This window comes from Onychomys torridus, chromosome 7, assembly GCF_903995425.1.
Source record: "Onychomys torridus chromosome 7, mOncTor1.1, whole genome shotgun sequence".
NCBI classification, from domain to species: Eukaryota; Metazoa; Chordata; class Mammalia; order Rodentia; family Cricetidae; genus Onychomys; species Onychomys torridus.
In genome coordinates, this window is record NC_050449.1 from 10,759,270 (window position 1) to 10,785,443 (window position 26,174).

Genomic DNA, 26,174 nt, shown 5'->3' on the forward strand with positions numbered 1-26,174 from the left:
TGTCTCTGTTGCACGTCTAGTGCAGACTCTTAGGACGTGGATATTGTGATGGTTAGTTTAACTGTCAACTTGACCCAACCTAGAATCAGCCGAGAAGCGTTTTAGTGAGGGGACTGTCTAGATCGGGCTGACCCACGCTCTTGCCTTTGGAGACAGTCTTGACTGCCTTCACTGATATAAGAAGACACAGCCTGAAAGTGGACGCTCTGCTCTTTGGTTTGGGGCCCCAGACTGTGTGAGAGTAGAGAAAGTAACCCAAGCATCAAGCATGCACTCATCCTCTCTGCTCTTGAGTGTGGACTGTTCTCAAGCTCCTGCTGCTGTGACTTCTCCATCAAGTAGACTGTAGCCTGGAACTGTGAGCTAAAATTAACTTTCTTATCTAGGTTGCTTGTTGTCAGCTTTCTCTGTTTGCTTGTTTGTTTTATCATAGCAACAGAAATGAAATTGGCCAGATGCCTTGAGTGCACACATGCTCTCCAGACTCTCGTGTGAGCTTCTGTGTCTGTGCAGAAGAGTCTGCACTGCTGGAGCCAGAGAGGCTGTGCCTGATGGCGGTGCCTCCTGCTTTGCAGTGCTAGGGAAACACCCCAACACCTTAGAGTGTGGGGCTCACAGCCATCTTCAGACTCCCTTTGCATCTCCCACCTGATCCCTAAGGTTCCCTCTTGGGCATTTGGTGTGTTCTACATTCACCCAGAGACATGTCCTTGGATGGTCAATGGTGTGGCAACACCATTCATTTGTCACTGGAGCAAGCTCCAGCTTGGATTCTGAGGAACATGGCTAAAGCTATTAATACATCTAACATTTATTGAACTATAGTTATCTCCAGGAGTAAAAAAGGAACTGCTATGTGTTTAAGCAGTCAGTGTGGGTATAGTTCAGACACTTTGCATGCATTAAAATCATCATTCATTACTGGTTAGCACTCCACTGCACAAGCCTGTGCACATGATATACTGGTTAAAAAAGATGCCTTCCAGCGGACGGAGCAATGTGATGGGGCATGGGCAATGGTGGACTTGTCACGTGCTCACTGAGTTACTGGGAGTCCAGGCCACTGTAAGCTGCAGATGAGTAAAAGGGCCTCACTCTCTACTGGATGATGGCTTCTAACTCGCCCCTGATAGAAGTCACTCATTTCCCTCTGATGCCAATCAAGTTAGGCTCTTCTGGAGCATGCCCAGCCCCCTCAGCTAGCCCAACCCTTTCCTTTGAAGCTCTGTGCACTTACAGTTGCAATGAGTGACTCATGCATTACTCATGTGGAAGTAACAAACAAGCTGGTGAGTCACCATGGAGATGTGGGGAAGGGGAGCATGTAATCATCCTCAGGCTGTTGTCACATCAGTCATTATAATATTGAAAATACTGTGTAACCCATACTCACAAAGTTACCTGTGGTATAAAAAGCACAAACATAGTTCCCAAGTCCTCTAGTCTTCTACCTTAAAAATATTCAAGTGGGGTGGGTCTAATGACTCCAGGTGAGGAGAAGGAGGAAGGATGTTGTTGTTGACGGCCAGTCACACAGCTGGGGCATCAGCCAGCCCAGCCCATGCATACACATGGTCAGTTCTGAGGTCCATAGGTCAGGTTGAGACCTGTCACTCTCAGCATCCACCTCACACAAGGGAGCTCCTTTTGGCTCATGCTCAGTGTGTTCTATGTCACTGTGCACACATGAGCCAGGACCTGGAGGAGGTCCCGTAGACACACTGCCCCATGTGCTGAGTCATCAAACTGTTTAAACTGAAAAATTCTCAGCTAGGTAGAGAGTCCAGAAAGAGGCCCAAGAGCATGAGACACCTGGTAGATTGCCTGGATGTGTGTGTGAGGGGTGGGGCTGAGCAGTGGGGGGGGGGGGGCTGCCCACACTGGGGCTGACAGTGCCTTACCCAGGAGTTGCAGGTGCTCCTCCCTTGGTGGCCGGGCTTTAATCTCCACAAATTCTCCATTCGTGTATTCCCTGTAAACCACTTTCTTGTACTGAGAGCCAATCCAGTTTTCAGTGTGATTCATAAATATATCCCCATGTCTGCAAAGAAGAGGCATCAGAAACCAAGGTTGTCAGAAGGCAGGAAGGCTGAGAGTGTCTCTGTTATCTGGGGTGGTGCTCCCCAACCCCAGCTGGGACAGGGTCTCCCCAGGGAATTGGCCTTTGTAACACCTCTGAGAACAGGGCTAGCAGTCAGCACCTCAGGGCTCCGCATGTCCTCATAAAAATAACCCAGCATGGACCCATGGCCATGCTTGGAAGCCATCATTGTCACCCACTGCAGGGCTCTAAACTGGGCTAACCTTAGAGAGTCCTAATGGGCAACAGCAGCTGTGCCTCTCTGACTGGGACACACACACACACACTCCACAGAAAACACAAAACATACTCATACACACATACATACATACTCACATACACACACACACACTCCTCACAATAAACACACACATACCCTCCTCACAGAAAACACACTCACACACACATACACACATACTCACATACACACACACTCCTCACAGAAAACACAAAACACACTCACACACACATACACACACACTCCTCACAATAAACACACACACACCCTCCTCACAGAAAACACACTCACACACACATACACACACACTCCTCACAATAAACACACACACACACCCTCCTCACAGAAAACATACTCTCACACACATACACACATACTCACATACACACACACCCTCCTCACAATAAACATACTCTCTCACACATACACCCTCCTCACATAAACACACACACAAACACTCCTGAGCTCTGAAATCCTCCAGGTTTCCTGGCTGTCAATCTCCCCCTTTGAAGACCAAGCCTGTAGGGTGTGTACTGTGAATGTACAAATGTATGGTCTTGTTATTTTATGTTCTATTAACCCACCCAAACAGTGGATTTTGCATGTACCTGTTTGAAGACACTTTAACAGATGCCACTGTGTGCTAACACTGACCTCAGCTCACAGCACTGGACTCAGTCTGAAGCCAGCTTCTCCAGTTTATTTTCTCTGTAAATATATCCCAGCTCTGTTGTGCTTGGGAACCTGAGACAGGGCCTCCACATCCCTGCTCTTTCCAAGAGTGGACCACATAAATCACACACATGCACAAGCTGTGGCATGAAGTAGGCCAAGAACACTTCTTCACAATGGCCGGGCTGAAACAGGACTCTGAGATCTGCCTCAGTTGCCATTGGCTGTGGATGTGTGCACTAGGCCTCTGAGGTCTCCATAGCTCTTCAGATATCGTCAGATTATCACAGGAACCCCAAGTGTTTCTGAGTGATGTGGGATACTCTGGGATAGTGCTCCCTTCCTGTGTGTTCCCTGGGCCTTCCTGGGCACCATTCTCCAAGAGTGGGGTGTGACAAATATATTTTAACAAACAGGCACACTTGAAATGTGAAGCCCGTGAAAATTAAGGACCAGCTCTTTGTGTCTGTCACCAAGGTAAGTCACAAAAGATGAAGAAGAAAACTCAGAAACAGCTGTGTGTCATGGCACAACTATAATCCCAGCAGCTTGGAGGCCGAGACAGAAGGATGGCTGGTTCAAGACCAGGCTGGGCTACACAGTAGAATGTTGTCCCCAAGAAAACAAAAATCACTTTCACTTCCAAAGTAGGGTGAGTCCTTCCATGTCTCCCAAATTAACCGCCCGTGTTCTAATCCAAGAACAGTTCACATGGCTCCCCTGCTACCACACAGCCTCCTCCCTGTTCTCTTCTCTGCACACCCAGTGGTCCCCAGCTCTGAGGCTGACCCTCTCTTCCTTGTGGGAATCCTTTCAGTGACCCTCTCTGCAAACCTCAGTTTGGCTCAGACCCTGCACTAACTGGTTTTCCTCAGTTCTGAACCTGACTGGCACTTCCCAGCCCCCAGACACTGCCCTTTTAAATGTTTGCTCTCTTGAGCATGGTGAGTCCTTGACCCATCCTATCCTTGGACATGTTAGTTGCTCTACCAAGAATTCGTTCCTTCTTCTTGTACTGTCTTACTCTCCACGTCTCATTTCAAAGACTGCTTCTTCCAGGGAGTCTTCGTTAACTAGCCCCTCCCACACTACCCCGATGGGGCTGTGTTGCTCTACTGTGAGATCTCACTAACCACCGTCTGTTAGAGACTGTGGCCCTCGCTGCTTGCTCCAGCATTATCCTTGGGGACCACATGTTCAGTGTGGGAAAGACCCAGTCTGTGCTCCACACAGTTTCCCCAGCATTTTGCATAGAGGACATGCAACAGATGCAATAGCACCTCTGTCCCTGGCTATCGCAAAGGGAGAAAGCCTACTTTTGTAGCCAGAGGGTCTTAGCCATGCTTGTGACCAGCACAGACCCAGGCTGTGCTCTGTTTACTAGCCCCCAGGTCTCCTCTGCTGCAAGAGGCACATGTAAATCGCTGTATGAGAACTTTATCAAACCTGAGGCTGCGCAGGTGCTGACTGAAGGAGTCAAGTGTGCTGCGAGGCCATTGTGATGAATTTTTTATAAAAGTTTTAGCAGTTACCTGGCGTATAATTACTGTTCAGTAGATGTTCATTATGGTGACTCCCGGGATTGCTAAATTATGCACATACTGGTCTTCAAGCACCATAACTTCATTTGTCTTTAACAATTTAATCTGCTTTCCCAGATTCCCTCTTGTTGCACAAATCTGGGGTGAAGTTGTGCTGACGGGCCCATGTGTCATTTTTCTGGAATCCTGATGCCTTCCCAACACACTCTAAAGAAACCCCCAATGAAGAAAGTCAGCCACCAAGAGGGTCTGTGCTGATCAGGACAATAAATATCTTGGAGATGACTTGTGCCAGAAAGTGGGTCAAAAATAATAGCCTTGGGGAAAAGTCAGATGCATAAGCTGGAGGTGTGGCGGGATACACCTTCAAGCCTCTCCAGGGACTGAAGCAGAGGAAGAAATTGAATTCCAACCTGGGCAATTCAATGAAATCCTGTCTCAAGCAAGCAGCTGTTGATATCAGTGATAGAGTGCTTACGTAGCAGGTAGGAGGCCTTGGTTTGATCCCAGTACTGAAAAAATCCTAGGCACAAAAGCTGGTATGTAGAGAGCATTGGCCTCTCAGCTCCTATCAATGGAGACACTGTGGATGTGCACCACGGGCATGCACACACCATCATGTGTGGGGTTACGGGCCTGTCAGAGCAGGACAAGTTATGCAGACTGAACACAGGTCATCGGTCTTGGGCAGCAAGTCCCTTACCTACTGAGCTATTTTGCTGTCCCTATGCTGCATATAAACCGATAAGACTATAGAATTTGGTACACTTTGAATGTGTGGCAGTGTCCTTATCCCACCTCACTTTTGTTGACTTATGGTCAATAACCAGAGCAGTGGGGAATTCATTCGTTTTCTCCATCCTTCCCACCAGCACACTCTTGTTATTCTATTCTATTTGTCGCCGAGTCCCAGAGCCTGAAGCTAGACTTCCCTGCTCATTCAGACCGACTGGAGCTTCAAACGTAAGTTGAAGTGAAGGCTTCCGGGATGGCGGGCACACAGTGAAATAACTGCTGTGGAGATGGCCAGGCTAGTTTTCATTTTCCTCAGAGAGCATCCATGTTTAACTTGGACTGGTAACATGAGCTGTCCCAAAGCAGCATCCAGATCGGCCATTTGTTTGTGAATAATTGAGTAGCTCTTTTGTTTTGTTTTGTTTTGTTTGTTTTTTGAGACAGGGTTTCTCTGTAGCTTTGGAGGCTGTCCTGGAAGTCGCTTTGTAGACCAGGCTGGCCTCGAACTCAGAGATCCATCTGCCTCTGCCTCCCGAGTGCTGGGATTACAGGAGTGTGCCACCACAGCCCAGCTTTGAGTAGCTTTTTAAATGCTCTTGCCCTCAGCACAAACCTTCTCCATAGTCAACTTTGATTTTTTTTTTTTTTCTTTCATTTATCTCTAAGGTGGCAGTGTTACAGTAGCTTTTCCCAAAAACAATGGCTGGCAAGTAAGAAAAGAAACTGGTGTGTTGAGCTTAAGGAAAGCAGTGCTGGAGGTGTCTGTGTGCTGCAGACAGAAGGATTTGTAGATTGGTGGTAACCAGAGCCTGGGATAGGTGCTAAGAGCAAGGAGGGAAGGGAGTACAGAGACAGCATGCTGTGTTGGAGAGAATGTGGATTCTCCCTGGGACGATCTGCATTCAGCTCCTGCTCACCAAAGGCTAGCTGGATGCCCAGACTCTTCCCACCAGGCTCCCTCATCTGCATGCCAGGGCAGCTGTACCCAAGCTGCAGGAAGTTGTCTGCATGCCTGGGCAGTTGTATCCAAGCTGCAGGAGGTTGTGAAGCAGACAGTGTGAAGTTGGGGGAGTCTGCAGTCTGTGCAGGATGCCTTCCTGGTGCCCAGACTCTCCCAGTGGGCCCCGAGGAGCTTGGTCCCTGAACTCCAGAATAAGACAGTAGAGGACCAAGACTCATAACCTTTGTGTGGCTTGAGCATCACCAATGCTTCCACATGTGACCCTGGCTGGTATCACTCCAACAAAGTGTCAGTCTTTCCAATGTCCTGGGTGCCTTGGAGGTCTGCTCTTCCCATCCTGACTCAGGAATCTCTCTCAAGGCAGTAGCCTCAGATCATCCTTGGGTGACCCCACCCGGATCCATGTTCCCAAAAGCATTTCCTCCACTCCCCTTCCCTGCACTACAGGGTCTACAGCAGCCCATCTTCTCATCTGGATCCACACACCTCCTCTACCTCATCTGGTTCATTTTTCTTCCCAGTCCCACCATGGTTGTGGCTCCTACTTTCCCTCTAAACACTTCCATCTGCATTCTCTTTCAAAGTCTATCTGTCCATCCATCTGCCCATCCACTCATCCATCCATCCATCCATCCATCCATCCATCCATCCACCCACCCACCCACCCATCCATCCATCCATCCATCCATCCATCCACCCATCCATCCATCCACCCACCCATCCATCCATCCACCCACCCACCCACCCACCCACCCATCCATCCATCCATCCATCCATCCATCCATCCATCCATCCATCCATCCATTCTCCTCAGGCATGAAGTAGACTAATCAAAGCTAGGGGACTAGGGGAGGTACAGGAATCCACTATGGTGCCCTCAGGATGACCTGCTTCCAGGTGAGGAGACAGAGTGTCGCTAACTTTCTATACTCATAAGGAAAAGTCTCTGCCTGCAGAACAGTGTACAGAAAACCCAGCCACTTGGTTTCCAAGGGTGCTAAGGCCCTCAGAGCACGCGCATTCCCACCGAAGAGCCGTGGCTTCGCCCATGGTACCTTTCCCCTCCTGCGTCCAAGTGCTGCTTTTCGAACTCCCAGTTTTTGTTAGGGGCATAATCCCATTCTACCTCTTCAGCGGCGATGAAAAAGGTTCTTAGCATCCCGTAGGGCGGCTCAGAAGGGTCCCTGTTGCCACAGCTGCTGACCTCATAGATCTGACCCATGCCTCTCACAAAGTGGTGCAAAGTGGAACAGAACACCTTGAAAATACCTGGAGGAGAAAAGACTTGGCATTGTGCCCACAACTTGATATTTCTGGTGGTGATGATCTTACCAAATTTACACATCTTATCCCAACATCAGTAACCAGTAATGTGGACTTTTAGAATACCAACCTCGGGCTGGAAAGATGGCTCAGCCGTTAAAGGCTAGGCTCACAACCAAAAATATAGAATACCAACCTCATGTGTTTTTAAAGTAGAGCTTGTGAGGAATAAATTACTTTGATTATAATATTTTTGGAGGGAAAATGCTACATAAAATTAATTTGTAGTAGGGGCAAAATCAGAATATTGTTACCAAGAAAGGACTGGGTCATCCCTGTTAGAACACACCTGCTTATAGTCAGTCACTCCTGGGAAATTACTGATTCTTATGACTCTCTCAGCCCAGCCCAGTTTATAGGGAACTAATTACCTATGAGATGAAAGACCTAGACAGTGTTCAAATTAGGCCATGGTTAGGGATTTTTTCCCTGAAGGATTTCGTAAATTATAAAGCAAATAAGCATGAAAGTCAAATGGATTACTTCATTACAGCCTTGAGCCAGGGAGGGCTCAAGTATATCATGCTGGATAGAATAGAGAAAGAAAGAGATCAACTGTAGCTCTCTATAGAGTATCAACAATGGTATCTGAAGGAGATTTATATAATCTAAAACCTGAACTTCTAGATATGTTGATATCTGAGATGTGTGTGTGTGTGTGTGTGTGTGTGTGTGTGTGTGTGTGTGTGTTTAGAATACATACATACACACATATGTATACATATCTAGGGAGAGATTCAAATTAAACTCACCATAAAATTATGTGAAATAAAATCATTGAAGATATTAAACTATCAATGAAATTGTTGGATTAATCTTCCCATTCTCTAACAGGCTGTTCTTAGAGGCAACTAGTTAGTTTTCCATAACTACCTATGATGTACAGAGAGAGCTCTGCTCTTGCTCCATATGGAGCTGTTGTCTAAATATTGACTGTTGTTTCTGGATGAGAAGAATTGGTTTGTTCAATGGGTCCATTGCACCCACTTTGAACAGAGTCCCAATATAGTAAATACAAAAGGTATTATTAGTATTGTAGATGCTAGGAAGGTATAATATGAAACCATAGAGAAGACACCTGAAAAGACTCCTTTCTAAACCATAGAGAAGATACCTGGGAAAACCTCTTTATCTCTAAACCATAAAAAAGACACCTTGGGAAGACCTCTCTCTAAACTATAGAGAAAACACCTTGGGAAGACCTCTCTCTACACCATAGAGAAGATATCTGGGAAGACCTCTCTCTACCATAGAGGAGACACCTGGAAAGACCTCTCTATATACCATAGAGAAGAGACCTGGGAAGACTTCTTTCTACATGGGCTTTTATCCCAACAGAACATAATCAAGAGTTCATTGTGGCTTCTCAAAAGTGGATCAATTATCTTCTTCAGGAGCAAAGGGAAACAGTGTGAGCTGCTGTCTACCTTCTGCTCTACCCACCTCTCTCTCTCTCTCTCTCTCTCTCTCTCTCTCTCTCTCTCTCTCTCTCTCTCTCTGTGTGTGTGTGTGTGTGTGTGTGTGTGTGTGTATGTGTGTGTGTGTGTGTATGCGTGCATGTGGAGGCTGTGGTAGTTTGAAAGAAAATGGCCCCCATAGGGAATGGCATTATGAGGAAGTGTGGCTTTGTTGGAGTAGGTGTGATCTTGCTGGAGAAGTGTGTCACAGTGGGGATGGGCTTTGAGGTCTCCTATGCTCAAGCTACACTCAGTGTGGCACAGTTTCTTCTGCTGCCTGCAGATCAAGACATATAACTCTCAGCTCCTCTCTAGCACCATGTCTGCTTGCACAGTGCCACGTTTCCTGCCAAGACAATAATGTGAACTAAACCTCTGACACTGTAAGCCAGCTCCAATTAAATGTTTTCTTTTATAATAGTTGCCTTGGTTCTGCTGTTTCCTCACAGCAATAGAAACCCTAACTAAGTCAGAGGCCAAAGGACAATCTAGGCTGTCTTTCCTCAGAAGCCATCTACCTCATTTTTTGAAACAAAGTCTTTCATTGGCCTGAGACCCAACAATTAGACTAGGCTGGCTGGCCAGTGGGCCTCAGGAATCTCCCTGTTCCCATGGCTACAGCACTAGGCTTACAAGCATGTGTCAGTACACACAGATGATTTTGATTACCTAGTAAAGCAGCAATGTGATGTTCTATTTTCAAATTAAAATGGACTTTTATATAATATATTCTACTTATGGTTCCTTTCCCCCAGCTACTCTCCAACTGCCTACCCACCTAAATCCATACCCTTTCTTTCTCTAATTAGAATACAAACAGGCATCTAAAAAATAATAAGATAAAATAATAACAAACCAACCAGAATAGAATGAAAGAAAGTAACAGGAGAGAAAGAGAAAAAAAAAGAAAAAAAGCATAAGAAACATGTATAGATGCAGAGACACACACATTCACAGACACAGAAATCCATAAGAACACAAAATTGGAAACCATACTATATATATGCAAAAAAACTGTTAGGGGAAATAAAAAAATAAGTGATAAATAAGTAAATAAAAATAACATCCAGTCAAAGCATTATGAAACAAGGTACATACTGTGCATACAAATTGTTACCATAGGTTCTGGGGATTGAACTCAGGTCCTCATGCTTAAGCAACAAGCACTTTACTGACTGAGCCCTCTCCTCAGCCCTCTACCTACTTTTTGATTATTCTTTGCAACTCACAGGTAAGAGACAGGAATTATTGAAGTAAGGAAGCCTTTTGCCAGTCACAGATATGTGCTCCCCACCAAACACAAGCCAGAAACATCACTAGGTGATGATCCTCACAAGCCCATGGGGTGTATGAGTAAAAACGAAAGCACCGGAGTGAGAAACAGATCGCTGTGTGTATGGCAGCCAGCGCTGTCTTTGAGTCCCTGATTCTATGGATTAGAACAGTTTGACTGTTCTCAGTCCCTGCTCCTTTTTGGTGTGTGTTTGAAAACCTGCATTATACTCAAAGAAGCCCTTGGTTTGGGTGATTCATAATCAATCGAGTGTATTCTTGCAGACAGGTGGAACACTGTAGGAGCATTTCGAGTCAAAGAATACAGAGTTTCTATTTGCTACGGAAGGAAGTTCTTGGGCAAAGGTTTTGAAGCCCCAGCCTCAGGCTATTAACTGATCACACAGAGCCATCTCTGCTGTGATTCCAGAGTGAAGTCAAGAAGTAGAAAGTTCATGATCAGGGGAGACGTCCATCAGGGGCTCATGTCAGGGGCATCGCTATGGGCTCTTGCTAAGACTGATGGCGATGTTGGGAAGGAAACGTGTTGAATGCCCATCACAGTTGTCATCCTCTCTGGTGAGCAGCTGTGCTCTTTTATGCTTCTCTGTATATTTGGTGAAAATGTCCTACTGGTCTCTTTAGTAGGGCATCTCTAAGGGCAGAGGTTCCAGGGACAACATGGACTCCAAACCCAGTGCAACTTGCCTTCTGGGGAAAGCAAGGGTGCTCAAGGGAATGAAAATAAAGGCGTCCTCAAATAACTCATCCCCAAACCACTATCCACCCCCAGGGAAAGGAGACCAGGCTACAGTAACAGCCACATCCACAACTTCACAGCCTAAAGTATCCACTAGGCTGTCCATGCCAGGTAGATGCTTCAAAGAATAACTTCAGCTACATTTGTGCTTCATGAGAGCAAGAAATACCTGTTTTTTACAGAGTTATTTTTTTCCCCAATGGCTGTGAATTAACACATTCACCTAGTATTCACAAGGATTCACCTCAAATTCATGGGAATTCAGCAGAGGTTTATATAAATTCACATAGGGTTCATCTGGGTTTACCTGGATTCGCTCAGGGTTCATGTGGGTTAACCTGAGTGTCACCTGGATTCCCCCAGGGTTCATGTAGCTTAACTTGGAGTTCACATGGATTCCCCCAGGGTTTATGTGGGTTAACCTGGAGTTCACATGAATTCCCCCAGGGTTCATGTAGGTTAACCTGAAGATCACCTGGATTCCCCCAGGGTTCATGTGGGTTAACCTGAAGGTCACCTGGATTCCCCCAGGGTTCATGTAGCTTACCTTGGAGTTCACCTGGATTCCCCCAGGGTTCATGTGGGTTAACCTGGAGTTCACATGGATTCTCCCACAGTTCTGTGGGTTAATCTGAGGATCACATGGATTCATCTAGGGTTTATGTGGATTCCCCTAGGTTCCTGTGAATGTGGTTCATCTGGGATTTGTGGACAAAGCCATATAAAGGCTCCCAACTGTGCCTCTTGGTTAACAACCCCTCTATCTTTCACTCTATGTGCACTAAAACAGCCAGAATTTTGACTTGAATCAAAACTATATCTGCTTCTGGAGTCTGTGAAGAGCCAAGGTCTACCAGTTTTTCCTGGACAAAAATTGTCTGAGGACAAGTTGAGATTTGATCACCTGAGATGGCCCTGCCAGGCCTACCTGCATGGTCCGGCTGCATGAATGCCGTTGTGGACATGTGGGGAAACAGAGCCAAGGAGTCACGATGAGTCCCTCGTAGATGGATGGTGTTGCCTTGAAAATAAACTCCATGCATGTCTGTGTCGGTGCCCATTCCAATCAAGTGCCAGGAAACTCTGTCCTTCTTGCACATGCTGAGGCCTGGCTGGCTGCCATACATGTAACCATTAATAGCTAAATAGAAGAAAGAAGATTGTGAGTGCCTGTTGTGTAATATTATTTTAAGATGTGTTACATTCATTTATGCTGTGGAACATTTGTTTAATGATGCAAGATGTGCTGCATTCTTTTATGTTGCATTTGTTTAACTCTGTAAAGCTGTGATACTTTGCCTGCCTAAAACACCTGATTGGTCTAATAAAGACCTGAAAAGCCAATAGCAAGGCAGGAGAAAGGATAGGTGGGGCTGGCAGGCAGAGAGAATAAATAGGAGGAGAAATCTAGGCTTGAGAGAAGAGGGAAGAGTGAAAAAAGGAGGAGAGGAGGATGCCAGGGCCCAGCCACCCCAGCCAGCCACAGAGTAAGAAGAGTAAGAAGGAAAGAAAGATAAGTAGAATAAAGAAAGGTAAAAAGCCCAGAGGCAAAATGTAGTTAAAGAGAAAAGGGATCATTTAAGTTAGAACAGCTGGCAAGAAGCAAGCCAAGCTAAGGCTGGGCATTAGAATAATGCCCCCAAAAGAGTTAAAAAAAAAAATACAAGTGCTCATTGCAGTTCTGCAGTCATACTGAAAACACCATCTCACAAAGTGGTTATCAGCGTGCTCATGGAGAATCTCAAGCATGGGAACTGTGCGCAAGATCCTTGTTAACTAGAGGATAGGTGCTATTGAAAAGGACACATGGTGTCTAGAATTAACAATAAATCTGAAAAGATACTAAAATTATAAAATTTACCAATACATATTCTAAGACAGTAATTCCAAAAATCACTGAAGAGATAGTTCAGTGGTTAAGAGCACTGGCTGCTCTTTCAGAGGACCTAGGTTCAATTCCCAGCACCCACATGGTGATGATGCAAACATCTGTAATTCTAGGCCCAGGGAATCTGACTTCTACCTTCCATAGGCCGTATGGCCCATAGGCAAACATGAAGGTAAAACACTCATTCATATAATAAAATAATAAAAATAAATTTCAAAAAAATCAATTGACTTTCCCATGTTCCCATATTCCTCTAGAGTTTTCTCATGTTAGCACTTGGATGAGTTGGAAGAGAGTATTTTCTGTCTCTAGACATGTATTTAATGCTTTCATTTCTAGACCTTTCATTCATTCATTCATTCATTCATTCATTCATTATTCACTCACTCATTCGTTTATCAAATACCATTTGAATACAGCTTATAAAATAAGTTTTTTTGGTTTCTCCTTTTCTTGCCATACAAACAATATTGGAACTAGAACTCAGTTTATAATTAACATGAAATATGAACCTAGAAATACTACTTTCCCTGAAATTGCTTTTTGATGATGTAGGAATATGAGTGTCATGTGGTCCAAACTATGCTTAGGCTGGATTTGACGTGCCCATCAACTATGTTATATTTTCTACACAGAGCGTCTCCGAGGACACTTTTCTTTTAAAGTTTGGTTTTCTTCTATGGCATGACCACATCATCACTCATAGCTTAGTTTATCCCTTTTGTTGTCAACTAAAAAATATAATGACGCATACCTGTAATCCCAGCACTCAGGAGGTGGAGGCAGAAGGATCACATGTTCAAAGTTTGAAGCCAGTCTGGGATACACGAGGCCCTGTCTCACAAATAAACAACCAAACACCAGAAACAAATTCACATCCAGTTATAGCAAAGCTCTCCTGGAAGCTGATATTCAAGGTCATTGCTCCCTGAATTCCACAGGTCCAAGAGGGGGCTCTGATGGACCTGACCATTGAGGATCATAGGAGTTTGTGACCTGATTGCTGCAGGTTATTGTAACCTTGGGCTTTGGGAACAAAGGAGAGATTTGAGAATCTATTTATGTGTTCTTCTATATTGTTTTAAAAGGTAATAAAAATGTTATGCTTGGAGCCGCAATGGGAACCCTCACAGCCCCACACCTGCTGAAATGTTACAGTATGCTAGTGAGTTGGCTAGCTCTCACTCTCACAAGGTGCTGGTGTCTGGCTCTGCCTGGATGCATTAGGCAACACAGCTGAGACCAATAGAATCCTCTGCTAGTCACAGTCACTGGGTAGTTTGCCGTTATGATATAAAGAGAAACTTCTCCCACATTAAGATGAGGTGGGAACCACTAGTGTTTGAGGAATTAATCCTTGCAGCAGTTGCTCATTCTAATTGATGAGATATAATTAGTATGATTACTCTCCATCGTCTCCTGTGGGAGTCTAGATGTGGGAACTCCATCAGTCATTTCCACTCTTTGGATTTCTGTGTTCTTTGCTTCTTCAGACTCTGCATTGCTTTGTCTAGGCTTGCACAATGTTTTAGAAGTGTCAGATTCACAGTATCTCTGGGAGCTCATGAAGCTGAAGGCATGAAATGATTTACCTCCTGACCATGAACAATACCAAAGACAGAAAAGTTAGGAAGTCAGGCAGGCTCCAGCACATTTTCCAGATGCCTCAGCTTTTCATACCGTGCATCCGGTTGGATTTCACGAACTCCTTGTCTTCTTTGTCAACACTGAAGGGATGCCAAGTAAATTTCTGAATGTTTTCATCAAGATACCTGCTGAGATTCTCATCAAAGACTGTGAACAGTAGGTAAAACTCCTTGTCTATTCCTTTCTAGAGAAAATGAAGAAACAAAAGCATAACAACATACAGCTTGAATTAGTCCTAGAATTCACACAAAGTGGGTCATCAACATTGGCATAGACTCACCCATCACTTCCTAAGTCAGGACTCTGAGTATGGTCTGTCTGTTGCTGTCCTTATGTCTAACATACATACTATCCAAGCCAGTCTCTATCCTGTAGCTTGCCTCACAGGGATCCTTAGCAATGCAATCCAATTGCCTCTCTCTCAATGATATTATGTAAACTCAGTGGTCCCCTTCCTATTCACCTGCTCTTCCTGTATTCTACATATTTCTGTCTTTGTGTGTTGAGAAAAGAGAGAGTGTGAGAGGGTGTGAGGAGAGGAAGAAAGTAGAAGTGTTGGGGGGAAATAGGAAAGGAGATAGGGAGGAAGGAATGGGATAGAGAGTGGGATTTGGGAGTTTAATTGAATGGTTATGTGGAGGGCAATGATGGTCAGAAATCAGTCTTATGTCGCCTGACTATCCTCTATGACGGCCCTTCACCTCTGGGAGGGATAGTGACAACTGACTGGAAGAAATCACTCCTCTCTAAGCCCCTCCCTCTCTCTACCTGCCTAGAAGAATCCTGACCAGGTTCTAGACTGCAGAAAGACTGCCATACTTTCTAACTAAATGTCAGGTATTTTACTGTTTTTTTCCTTGTCTGTTTTCATCAATCTTGAGTTAGTAGTCTTACTGTGAATAGTATTTGACTTAGCAACCTTCTCCACAGACTAAGGAATTCTCAAATGTTTCATTGAGCAGATACAACCGAAAAAAGAAAGAACATCAGAACTACTCCACCCCTAACCTCTTTGGCTCAGGACTTGCCCCAACAGTGACAAGCAGGTTAGTGTACTAGGGAAAGGAAGGTTAGATGCTCCCAAGTCCCACATTCTGATGACCTTCAGATTTACTAGATATAGATTCCTGAGTATTGTTCAGTGTCTCTCTGAGCCTCAGTCTCTTCACCCTTGAAATACAAACCACCACACAGCACTGTCTTCTGTTGTTGTTGAGGCACAGGGCACATGCTCACTGTATTACACATGCAGACCTTTCTAAAGCTGCTTCCTCATCAAGATAATTGACAATCCAAGATAGACCAAGATGTTTTCTACCCTTAAAGCCTAGATAAACAGTCCTTGAGTCCTTGAAAGAGGTTTATACAATGCCAGATACTGTAAGATATGAATAATTGACCTGCTGTTTCTGATTGGGAGGTAACTGATGAAATGAATGGTTGAGTGAGCAGATTTTCCATTTTTCATAAATGAGTTTAAATTGTGTAAATGCAGCTTGAAATCCTAGGCTTTACCCTGCCCATCCATGCAACCACCCAAGCCTCGGATTTGGGACATACAAGCAGCTGTCTACATGTCTTCTCTTTCTTTCAGCCACCATGAAAGATTTCCAGTGACTTACAGCAACCCTTAGTTTTGACACAGATGAGAATCACCTTGAGATTCTGATTGGACTGGTCTGGAGTGTTTGGATATAGGATGCTGAAAATGCTCATGTATGTTCCCCAAGTCTGAGAGACCTCACTCAACAAGAAGGATCCCAATCATACCCCTTATAGATCTTGAAGACTCAAGAATCAAAAGGCAACGTACAGGTAAGAAAGCCAACCAAATACCAACCACACCATGAGCAGAAATACTAAGCTAGGGTCATGGTCTTAACTTTTCAAAAATTAGACAAACCCTCATAACCATACAAGTAAGTTTCAGAAGAAAAAGACACTGCTTTGTCACTGGCCATTCCTGCTTAATCTCCAGCTCCACTGCTGGTCCCTCCCACCTTCAACCCCGGGGAGAATGTGGTGACACTGATGGCCTACCTGTGTCCCATCGGCGTTGAGGGTACCCTTTTTACAGACCAGCAAAGGTCCTACAAGCCCAGCACTAGTGTCCTTGATTGGCTGGACAGCTGAGAAGTAAAGATAGGTCAGGCAGGGGGGATCTTCATCTGTCGGGCTGACGCTCTCAGGCACTGTCCACCTATAGGTGAAGGTTTCACCTGGCTTGACATGAGCCCCTGGTTTCAGAAAGCCTGCGGATGCAAATGAAACAGTTGCACACAGCCAAGAACATCAAGCTTGCCAGGCTGGGTTTCCAGTCATGGGTGGCTCTCTCTGTTGACATATTGTATAAAAGGAAGGTTGTTTTTTCTTACAAATTCTACTCTGAGAACCCCTGGACCTCAGATGCCATTTTATGAGATAGAAGCTAAAATAGAAGTGTTTCTTTATTTGCAGATTGTATCCTATTTTGTTCTTTTACTGTGTTTAGCCAGTTTAAACAAATGATAGTGTTGCATTCACACAATTAAATACAAGTCTGTAAGATACCACTAAATATCTCCTATGTGAAATATATCGTACTCAGTTCTGAAGAAGATGCTCTGAAAATTAAGCAAGAATTCTACTTTTGGGGCCTGGAGAGAAGGCTCAGTAGTTAAAACTACATACTGCTCTTGCAGAGGACCTGAGATCAGTTCCCTGCATCCCTATCAGGTGGCTCACAATAGCCTTCTTCTGGTCTCAGTAGGTACCTGCATATACACAGGCATGCGTGCGCACGCACACACACACACACACACACACACACACACACACACACACACACACAAATTTAAAAATAAATCATCAAAACAGAAACTTATCTTTAACAAGCTTGAAATCTGGGAGGCAAATGTAGCAAATAAATCAAGCAACAAAAGCCAGAGCTTATGAGCAGGTGCCCAGGGTGCAAAGCTGGTAAACAAACAGCCTGGGTTGAAATTAAGACTCCAAATCCCAGGCAAGCACACTGGTCTTTCTGACTTGAGCAAGGCTACACGTTTATTCTACATCTGACTTTTACTCTTCAAAAAGTTGCACAGTGAGTTTTCTGAACAAAAAAGTGGAAAATTCAAACATCCTCACTGTCTCTCATGTTTCCTGTGAACTGACCCCACCCCAGTTACTCTGAGCATCTTGGATTGTGGGTGAGGCGGGCAGACAGGGTGTGATGAGCACAGAAGTTCTGCTGCAGGAGATAGGGTGGATCTGAGGGAGCACTTCCCTCCTTGTTCTGTTTCAACCCTTCACCATCACCACAAAGCCTGCTCCCCTCTGGCCTGGCTACATTTGAGAGCACAAGGAGTTATCCCAGGTGGCCATGATGTCTAGTGTAGGGATGGGATGTGTACAAAAAAACCTGTAGTTTACCATGAGCAATATCAGAAATTCTAGGATAGTTCCCACTGCCCCTTGTGTGTGCAGAGAGCCTGTACTCCCTGCTCTTTGAGAGACAGAAGCTATAGATGTTGGCCCACAATACTGGTTTTCAATAAATATCTGCTGGTGGATACAATAGAGACCACATGTGAGATGTTTATGTTAACAAAATGATGAGGCGGGATTTTTCCCCGGCAGATTTTCCTGCAACTCGCAGCAGACATGCTCTCCATATTGGAGAACTGGAAGAGACTGTGGAATCCCTTTGCCACTGAGGGAAAAGAAATGAACATTTTCTAAGAGATAACTGTGGGCTTAACCCAGTCCCGAATGCTCTCAGCCCTGTGAGGTTGTTGTTAGTATCTGTAATGGATCAGCAAGAAAAACAACATTCACAGTTTAGAGAATCATTTACACTATTGGAATTGGGAAAAGAAGGGACTAGGCACTTGAGCCAAATCTGTCTCCTTTTTGCATTTATGATGAATGTACTTATTCGTGTAGGTGGATGCCATGTGGGTGCATTCATTGGGAGGTCAGAGGTCGACTTTGCACATCTTCCTCAATCACTCGCCACCTTACTTTTTGAGACAGAGTCTCTCATTAAACGTGGAGCTCATTGATTTCTACACTGAATCTACTCTGAAAAGAAGAGGAGAATATAGATATGATAAGATAAAAAGGTAGATTATTGGATCTACTTTAAACTACTAGTTTTAAATATTTTGCATTAGATTAATTTTTGTATATTGATACAAATTTGAGATTATTTTTGTTAGAACATACTGTACATACATTTTAAATTGTACTCAAGGTATTGAACCTATACAACTCATTTAACAATGTAATGCAATTTTCTAGTTCTTGAAAGTTATTATTACTAATTAGGATATAAAGAATTGAAAGTAGTCATTACAATCAAACTTGTAAGTCATGTTAGGTGTTTTCAAGGTAAAACAAATATATTTTAGATAGACAGGTTATCTTCAAACACTTCAGAGATCGACAGAATATGGCATTTAAGATGTTTTGATAACATAGATTTTTTTTTTAATGACAATGAGACATGTCTGCTCCTGGCAGCACCAATCTATTTCAGAGAAGATGATAGACATCGAAGGCAAATTAGCCACTGGACAAAAAAATGCCCTTACCTCAACTGCTGACAGTATGCTGTCCAAATTGCCAAGACAAAGTAGGTCAGCCCTTCAGAAAATCCTGCTTCACAAAGAAATCTGTCAGATATGCTAGGCCTGTAGGCTGAAGATGGATGCCCCAACATTGCAGAGGAATCTTGGGTGACTGTCCTGGCAGCCATCTGTTTCTGTCATTTCTCACATTTTTGGAATGGTTTGCACCTTCTGTCTACTTAAGTAATATTATTTCCTTCTCGGGTCTCTGAGGGAGTTGAAGACTAGATAGTTATAGTTATAGTTTTCTTTATTAATAAATTCAGAAAAGAAACTAATGAGGTGTAAAGTGTATAAGGTTGAGAGACATCAAAAGATATTTTTTGGTTGGTAATACAAGTTAGGATAGAAAGTGAATTAGGTACAACATTTTGGACTCGCCAAAATAGGATAAATAATGAAATATTTTCTCTGAATTTGTCAAATGTTAATGAACTCAACATTGTTAATTAATTCTTGACTATACACTGTATATACTTATTGTACTTATTGTATATAGTTTTTCTTATATTAATTTAACCTTCTTTTATTATTTTAGACCAAAAAAGGGAAATGTGGTGATATATTGTATACTCTAATAAAATTTACCTGAAGATCAGAGAACAGAACAAGTCACTAGATCAAACATAGACTCCAAGCAGTGTTGGCACACACCTTTAATCATTATACTTGGGAGGCAGAGATCTGTCTGGATCTCTGTGAGTTCAAAGCCACTCTGGACTACATGAAATTGACTCAGTCTTGGAGAGAAACAGAGCCAGGCAGTAGTGGCACACACCTTTAATCTCAGTACTTGGGAGTCACATGCCTTTAATCCCAGCACTTGAGATCTCATGCCTTTGCTTGGGAAGCACACATGCCTTTAATCCCAGGAATTGATGGCTGGGCAGAGAAAGTTATATAAGGTGTGAGGAGACCGGAACTAGAGCTTTTCCAGCTTTTCAGTTGGAGAGCCTTTTCAGACTGAGGAGTCCTAGAGGTAAGAGGTGACTGTGGTTTTTTCCTTTGTCTCTCTGATCTTTCAGCTTTTACCCCAATATCTGGCTCCAGGTTTTTTATTAAAAGACAATTTAGCAATTCATGTTACAAATGAGCTTCAGTGATCTGCTTTTTATACACATACCCCACACACACCACACACACCACACACACCACACACACCACACACACCACACCACACACACCACACACACCACACACACACCACACACACCACACACACCACACACACCACACACACCAATGGTGGTGTGTGGGCATGCTCCATACTGCTCCCAGCTTCTGCCTGGATACTCAGGATCCAGACTCAGGCCTTCCTGCTTGCACAGTAAGTGCTCTACCCACTGAGTCATCATCCCAGGACCTCTGTCTCTTTTTCTCTTTTTCTTCTTTCTTTTTTTTTAAAGGTTTATTTATTATGTATACAGTGTTCTGCCTGCAGGCCAGAAGTGGGTATCAGATATCATTACAGATTGTTGTGAACCACCATGTGGTTGCTGGGAATTGAACTCAGGACCTCTGGGAGAGCAGTCAGTGCCCATAACCACTGAACCATCTCTCCAGCCCCCTCTGTCTCTTTCTTAATCCTTTTCTCACTCATCCTATTTCCTTGATAAGCTGGGTTGAGACTCACCATCTGCATTCGGAGCTGCATCCGATGCCTTGTCATAGAATACACCATGGGGTAAAATGCTGTAGACCTTGTCAGCTTTATTAGCAAAGGTCACTAGTAGGGTGTCACCCACCTCTGCCTTGATGACTGGACCTGGGAAGCCATAGAAGAGGATGAAAAGAGATATCAGAAATAAATCAGAGCAGAAGTCATTCTGCAGAGATGTCTGCTCTCAGGTGAACACATCCCCTTCAAAACATCCGAACACATATCCTGTACCAAGGATTCCAAGATGGGCTTCGGTCTCAGAGGGTATCTTTCTTCTACTGAAAGTGGCATCAACATATTCCATGTACCGAGCCTTCCAGTACTTTCCTCCTATTCTGTTTTCAGCTTGTGTGAAGTACACTGCAGAGTCACTGTGGAAAGATATGGGAATCTAAGAATATATCTGGATTCATCTCCCAAATGCATTCATCATGGAACCTCATTTTGCATCTGTTCTGGGTGTCAGACACTCTCTTCTGGCCTCCACAGAGGTGAACATACATACATACATACATACATACATACATACATACATATATATTCAAAAAAACCTATACACATAAAATAAAATTATTTTTGTATCAATTTGAAAAATACTCTGTGGAAGCCCAGAGACTCAAGGCTAGGGAAGGGGGTTCACTTAAGAGGGAACACTAGACTTGGTTTTCAAAGGAAAGGCTGCATTTAATTGGACAGGGAGGAAAAGGACGGAGAGGCTGTATAGTTTACACAAGAACCTCAGTAGACCTCAGCAGCTTCTCTCCATCCAGAGTTGTCTTATTCCCTCTCTGATACTGCTGCACAAGGGCAAAGGCCTCTGTAGTGCAGGGCCTCAAATGACCCTGACCACTGTTGTTTGCACTTAAGAGTGTCTCAGGAAATGTTTGATAAAGAAATGAGTGAGTGATTGAATGAGTGAATGAATAAGAGAATGAGTGAGTGAGTGAATTAATGCATGGATGATGAATAGATAAGTGAACGAATTGTGAGTGAGTAAATGAATGAGTGAATTGTGGATGGATAAAATGAATCGGTGAATCCATGAATCTGTGAGTGAATGAATAAATGAGTAGTTGAATGAATGAATTAGTTAATGAATGAGTGAATGAGGGTTCCTAGAGTTTCCACCTAACCAATAATCACAAATAATCACTCTCCCATTTCTCAGCAGTCTGCCCCTTTCTGAACAGAGGAGGAGTGGATGGGAGGTAGATAAGAGGTGGGGAGAGGGAACAGGAGGAGAGGAGGAGGGGAAACTGTGGTCAGTATGTAAAATGAGTGAAAAAATTTAGTGAAAATAAGGAGTCCACAAGCTATAACATTATGATGTCTGTCATCAGAGACATAGTGTTGTAGATCATAGGGAAAAACCTACTGCACACCTCTCTGGAGAGAAATCAGAAACACCAGCAGAGTTCCTACCTGCCAGAAGAATTCAAGGGAAATCCGGTGAACTTATCGTAGCCTTGGGGACCATAATCCCAAAGGACTTTCTCAGCTGCTATGAAGTAGTGCCTCTGCTGACCTTGCATCTTGGGGTGAGGAACATCACTTCTGCAGTTACCCACGTTGTACTGCCCCAGCATACCAGCTGCAGACGGGGAAACACACAGGGCAAGGCGTAGGTAAAACACCCAGGGGAAACGGACAAAGTTGACTTCACCAGCATCTTAAACTTTTATACAGAAAATTGGACAACAAATGAAGTTAACAAGAAAGGATAAATGGAGAGTTTTGATGTATTTAAATGCAACAAATATTAACAAAGTAAAAATTATTCATTCTAAACATAAATTTAAAAAAAGTAAATCTCCAATAGAAAATGGGACAGGGACAGAAATGGTTGTTCAGAAAAGAAATAACACCAGCTGGTAAACAAATGGAAAGGTTTCTATCTTAATTGCAATTATGCAGCTCCATTGATAGGCCTGATACAATCTACGAGTCCTAATCCCCAGGGTTGTCAGACAGATGGAGGGTAGACACGCTCACATGCTGTGTGTGGATGAGTAACAGTGTCTGATAGGGAATTAAGCAGTGTGTGTCTGAAGCTTAAAAAAAGAAAAATCCAATTCTGATCCAACAATTCCGAATCCAGGAGTTTAAGAGAAGGAATCTGTAAATTGTTACAACAAAAAGGAGGCCAAGCGGAAGCGGTAAGCAACGGAGCATTGGTGAAGCCAGTGTGGTCTGTGACACTGGAGGCACCGAGGTTCATAAAGTCACTCTGCTTGCTCACATGGAAACACTGCTACAATATGGATGAGTAGGAGAGTGGGCTGCAGAGAGGTGGACTAGATCAGCTTTGTCTCATAAAGTACGGAGCTATCTCTAGATGAACTTGTTGGCTTTCAAAATCAAACTACAGGGACCAGAGAGACGACTTAGTAGTTAAGAGCACTTGCTGCTCTTGCAGAAGACCCAGGTTTGGTTCCCAGCACCCATCTAGTGGCTCACAACTGTCTATAACTCCCATTGCAAGGAACCAAAGTCCCTTTTCTGGTCCCCATGAGCATGTTATACACACGATTCATATACATGCATGCAGGCAAACACTCATACACATAAAATATGAATCAATCTTTTAAAAAATATATTTACATAAACATATAGTTTTATAATAACATTTTCTGAGGGTATGGGCAAGTCAAGAAATATTTTATATTGGTCAATATACAAATACTCATTTATGGTTACAACTACTAGCTAGATCAAGCTGCCATATTAGTTTCAAATGGCTGCTCTTGTCTTGGTTTAAATCTAAATTTGGAATTCATACATCAGGAAGTTCCTTCCCAAATTTAAGAGTGTGTGCAACATTAAGAATAGAAACCTAGGGACTAGAGAGATAGCTTAGCAGTTAACTGCACTAACTTCTCTTGCAGAGGACCCACGTTCAATTCCCGGCACCAACATGGTGGCTGATTTAACTCCTATTCCAGAGGATATGGCCACTCCTTCTGGCCTCTGTGGGCACCAGATACACATATGGTACATAGACATACATGCAGGCAAACACACATATACATAAAAACAAGATAAATAAACCTGGAAATAATTTTTAAAAGAATTGGAACCTGTCTTATCCATCTGGTCTTTCCATACTAGTGTCCAGAACACATTAACTGGGCTGAGGTTAGTGGGAATAACCCAGCTGACTGACACCAGGACTAGCTACAGAAGGGTAATGGGACCAAGAAAGTATTATCAACATCACCTGATGTCAGGACTCTAACTATGAGCATCTGCGTGTGATAGTAGTATCCACATTTAACCAGACATTACTCTTCTAGGTTTATGTCACTGGCATCTTTTTTTTCTTTCCGTTTTCACCATCTAAAAACAGACCCTTATTGCATTGTAACTCTGCTACTACTACTTGGCTGGTGCAGTGGCCACAGTCCCCCCACGCATGCACACACACACACACACACACACACACACACACACACACACACACACACGGGATATGTTCTGCATGTGCAAATTGACCATCCCAAGCCACTATGCTGACCACAGCACAGCACCAGAGTGCCTGTAGATGTGGATATCACACCTCCATGCAGATACCTTGTCACCTTCTCAGCCTGGCCATTTAAATCCCTTCCTGCAGGGTCAATCTGACTTCCTAGTCTCTCTCATCACTCTTCGTCACAAACCTTATGTCAAGTGAAGAGGTACTTTGGGTTGTTTCAAGGAACCAAGACCAAGACATTGAGCAGCCACATAAGCCAACTTTTTCTTTTTACATCTACCTACGCTGAGCACAGAACAGTGTAAGCCAATGGATTTTTGTATCAATATAAAGAATGTTCATAAGCATTTCAGAGCTGAACTGAGCTGACACAGCACTAACAATGATCAGAAGGAAACTGAAAGATTGAGTGAGGATGAGTCCTGATCTCTGTAAGGGCTTTTCTGTGTCTATTTCCAGTCACTGGAAGAGAATATATGCACTTTCAGTGGGTGTGGTCTTTCCTCCCTTCATCTATCCATTTCCTCCCCTCCCATAGAGGCTCAGCTTAGGAGTTTACTCCTCAGAAGCCCCATAGACTGCTCTACAAGCACACCCATGGAGAATTAATGTTGTACACTCTGTGTACTTTGTAAATGTCTAACCACTAGCTCCTAAGTTTCTTAAAGGTTTCAGATTATTCTTAAGAACACCATTAATAAACATCTGTAGAGGATGCTAAACAAATGCACATTGTGTCCTGCAGATGCTGAATAGTTAAGTAGTTGCAATGCATATGGGAATCTACTTCAGAGCACAATGACAAGCCTTTCCACACAGTCTCCATCCATCTTACCTTGCAGATGGTCACTGACTTGGCAGGTTATCATCCATTTCCCTGGATTCTCCACTATCATTTCTGTTGTGAGGAAGGTGGCTGGGAAGAGATTGACAACATCTGCCCGGTGCCCTCTGGTGATGAAGGTGTTACCATAAAAATAGATGGAATGGATGTCTATCTCATTCCCCATCCCAAACAGGTGCCAGGACACAGATTCACCAACACACATCTCAGGCTCGGGGAAGTTTCCGAAAAGGAATCCATTGAGGGCTGCAAACACAAACACACCAGTGGAAGACACTGCTCTGCAGATGCGAGTAGGACTGAAGCCTTGGCAACATACTCACCAGCAAGGCTGGACAATCAGTGTGGGACATTGCTATAATGTTTTCCTGTAGCAATCTCCAATATGAAAGAGTCTCACCACTCAAAGTGCTGAGAACAAGCGGCTCTGAGTGCTCACCCCTAAACGGGACATCTTATCAACCTCCCCTGAAAAGGCTCAGGAAACATTGTGACAGAGGGGTTGGAAAGAACTTAAGAGTGACAGAATGGGAAGTGGAACTGTGAAGTGCTGGTATTTTGACATGGTATGGCTGTTGTGCTCATGATCTCAGCATCTGTGGTTACTTATACAAGATTAAGCCAGTTAAAAGTTCCAGCATAGGTAAGGGTAGAGACTCAGGTGTCTGAGGTGTAACTCACAGTTGATGGATGCTGAGGGAGAGAAAGTCACTTTTCTTTGGGAGTATAGCCATTGATAGATTGCCGGTGGCCCAGTGAGTGGCCATGGCATGCTGAGGCACATATGGACAGTGTTAATAGGACTCAGAAGGTTAAAAATAAATAAACGAAATATAAAATGAAGATATGAGGTTGGGACAGAGGTCCTTATAGTAGAGAGTAGGGTAGATATGATCAAGATGCATTGTATATGTTTATGAAAATGTCAAAGAATAAATTAAAGTAGTATTTGGGGGCTAGAGAAATGGTTCAGCATTTAAGAGAACTTGCTGTTCTTATAGAAAACCTGAT

General features: G+C 43.7%; 1 protein-coding gene across 1 annotated transcript in view; it reads right to left on the reverse strand.

The window, feature by feature from the left end:
* Positions 1 to 26,174, reverse strand: part of Hephl1 (hephaestin like 1) — a 67,737-nt gene that overhangs the window by 14,317 nt on the left and 27,246 nt on the right. The window contains 9 exon segments of the mRNA XM_036193807.1: positions 1,902 to 2,041; positions 7,283 to 7,496; positions 11,968 to 12,180; positions 14,608 to 14,758; positions 16,615 to 16,826; positions 20,818 to 20,949; positions 21,076 to 21,215; positions 22,267 to 22,435; positions 25,155 to 25,409. Coding sequence (XP_036049700.1) covers positions 1,902 to 2,041; positions 7,283 to 7,496; positions 11,968 to 12,180; positions 14,608 to 14,758; positions 16,615 to 16,826; positions 20,818 to 20,949; positions 21,076 to 21,215; positions 22,267 to 22,435; positions 25,155 to 25,409 — 1,626 coding nt within the window.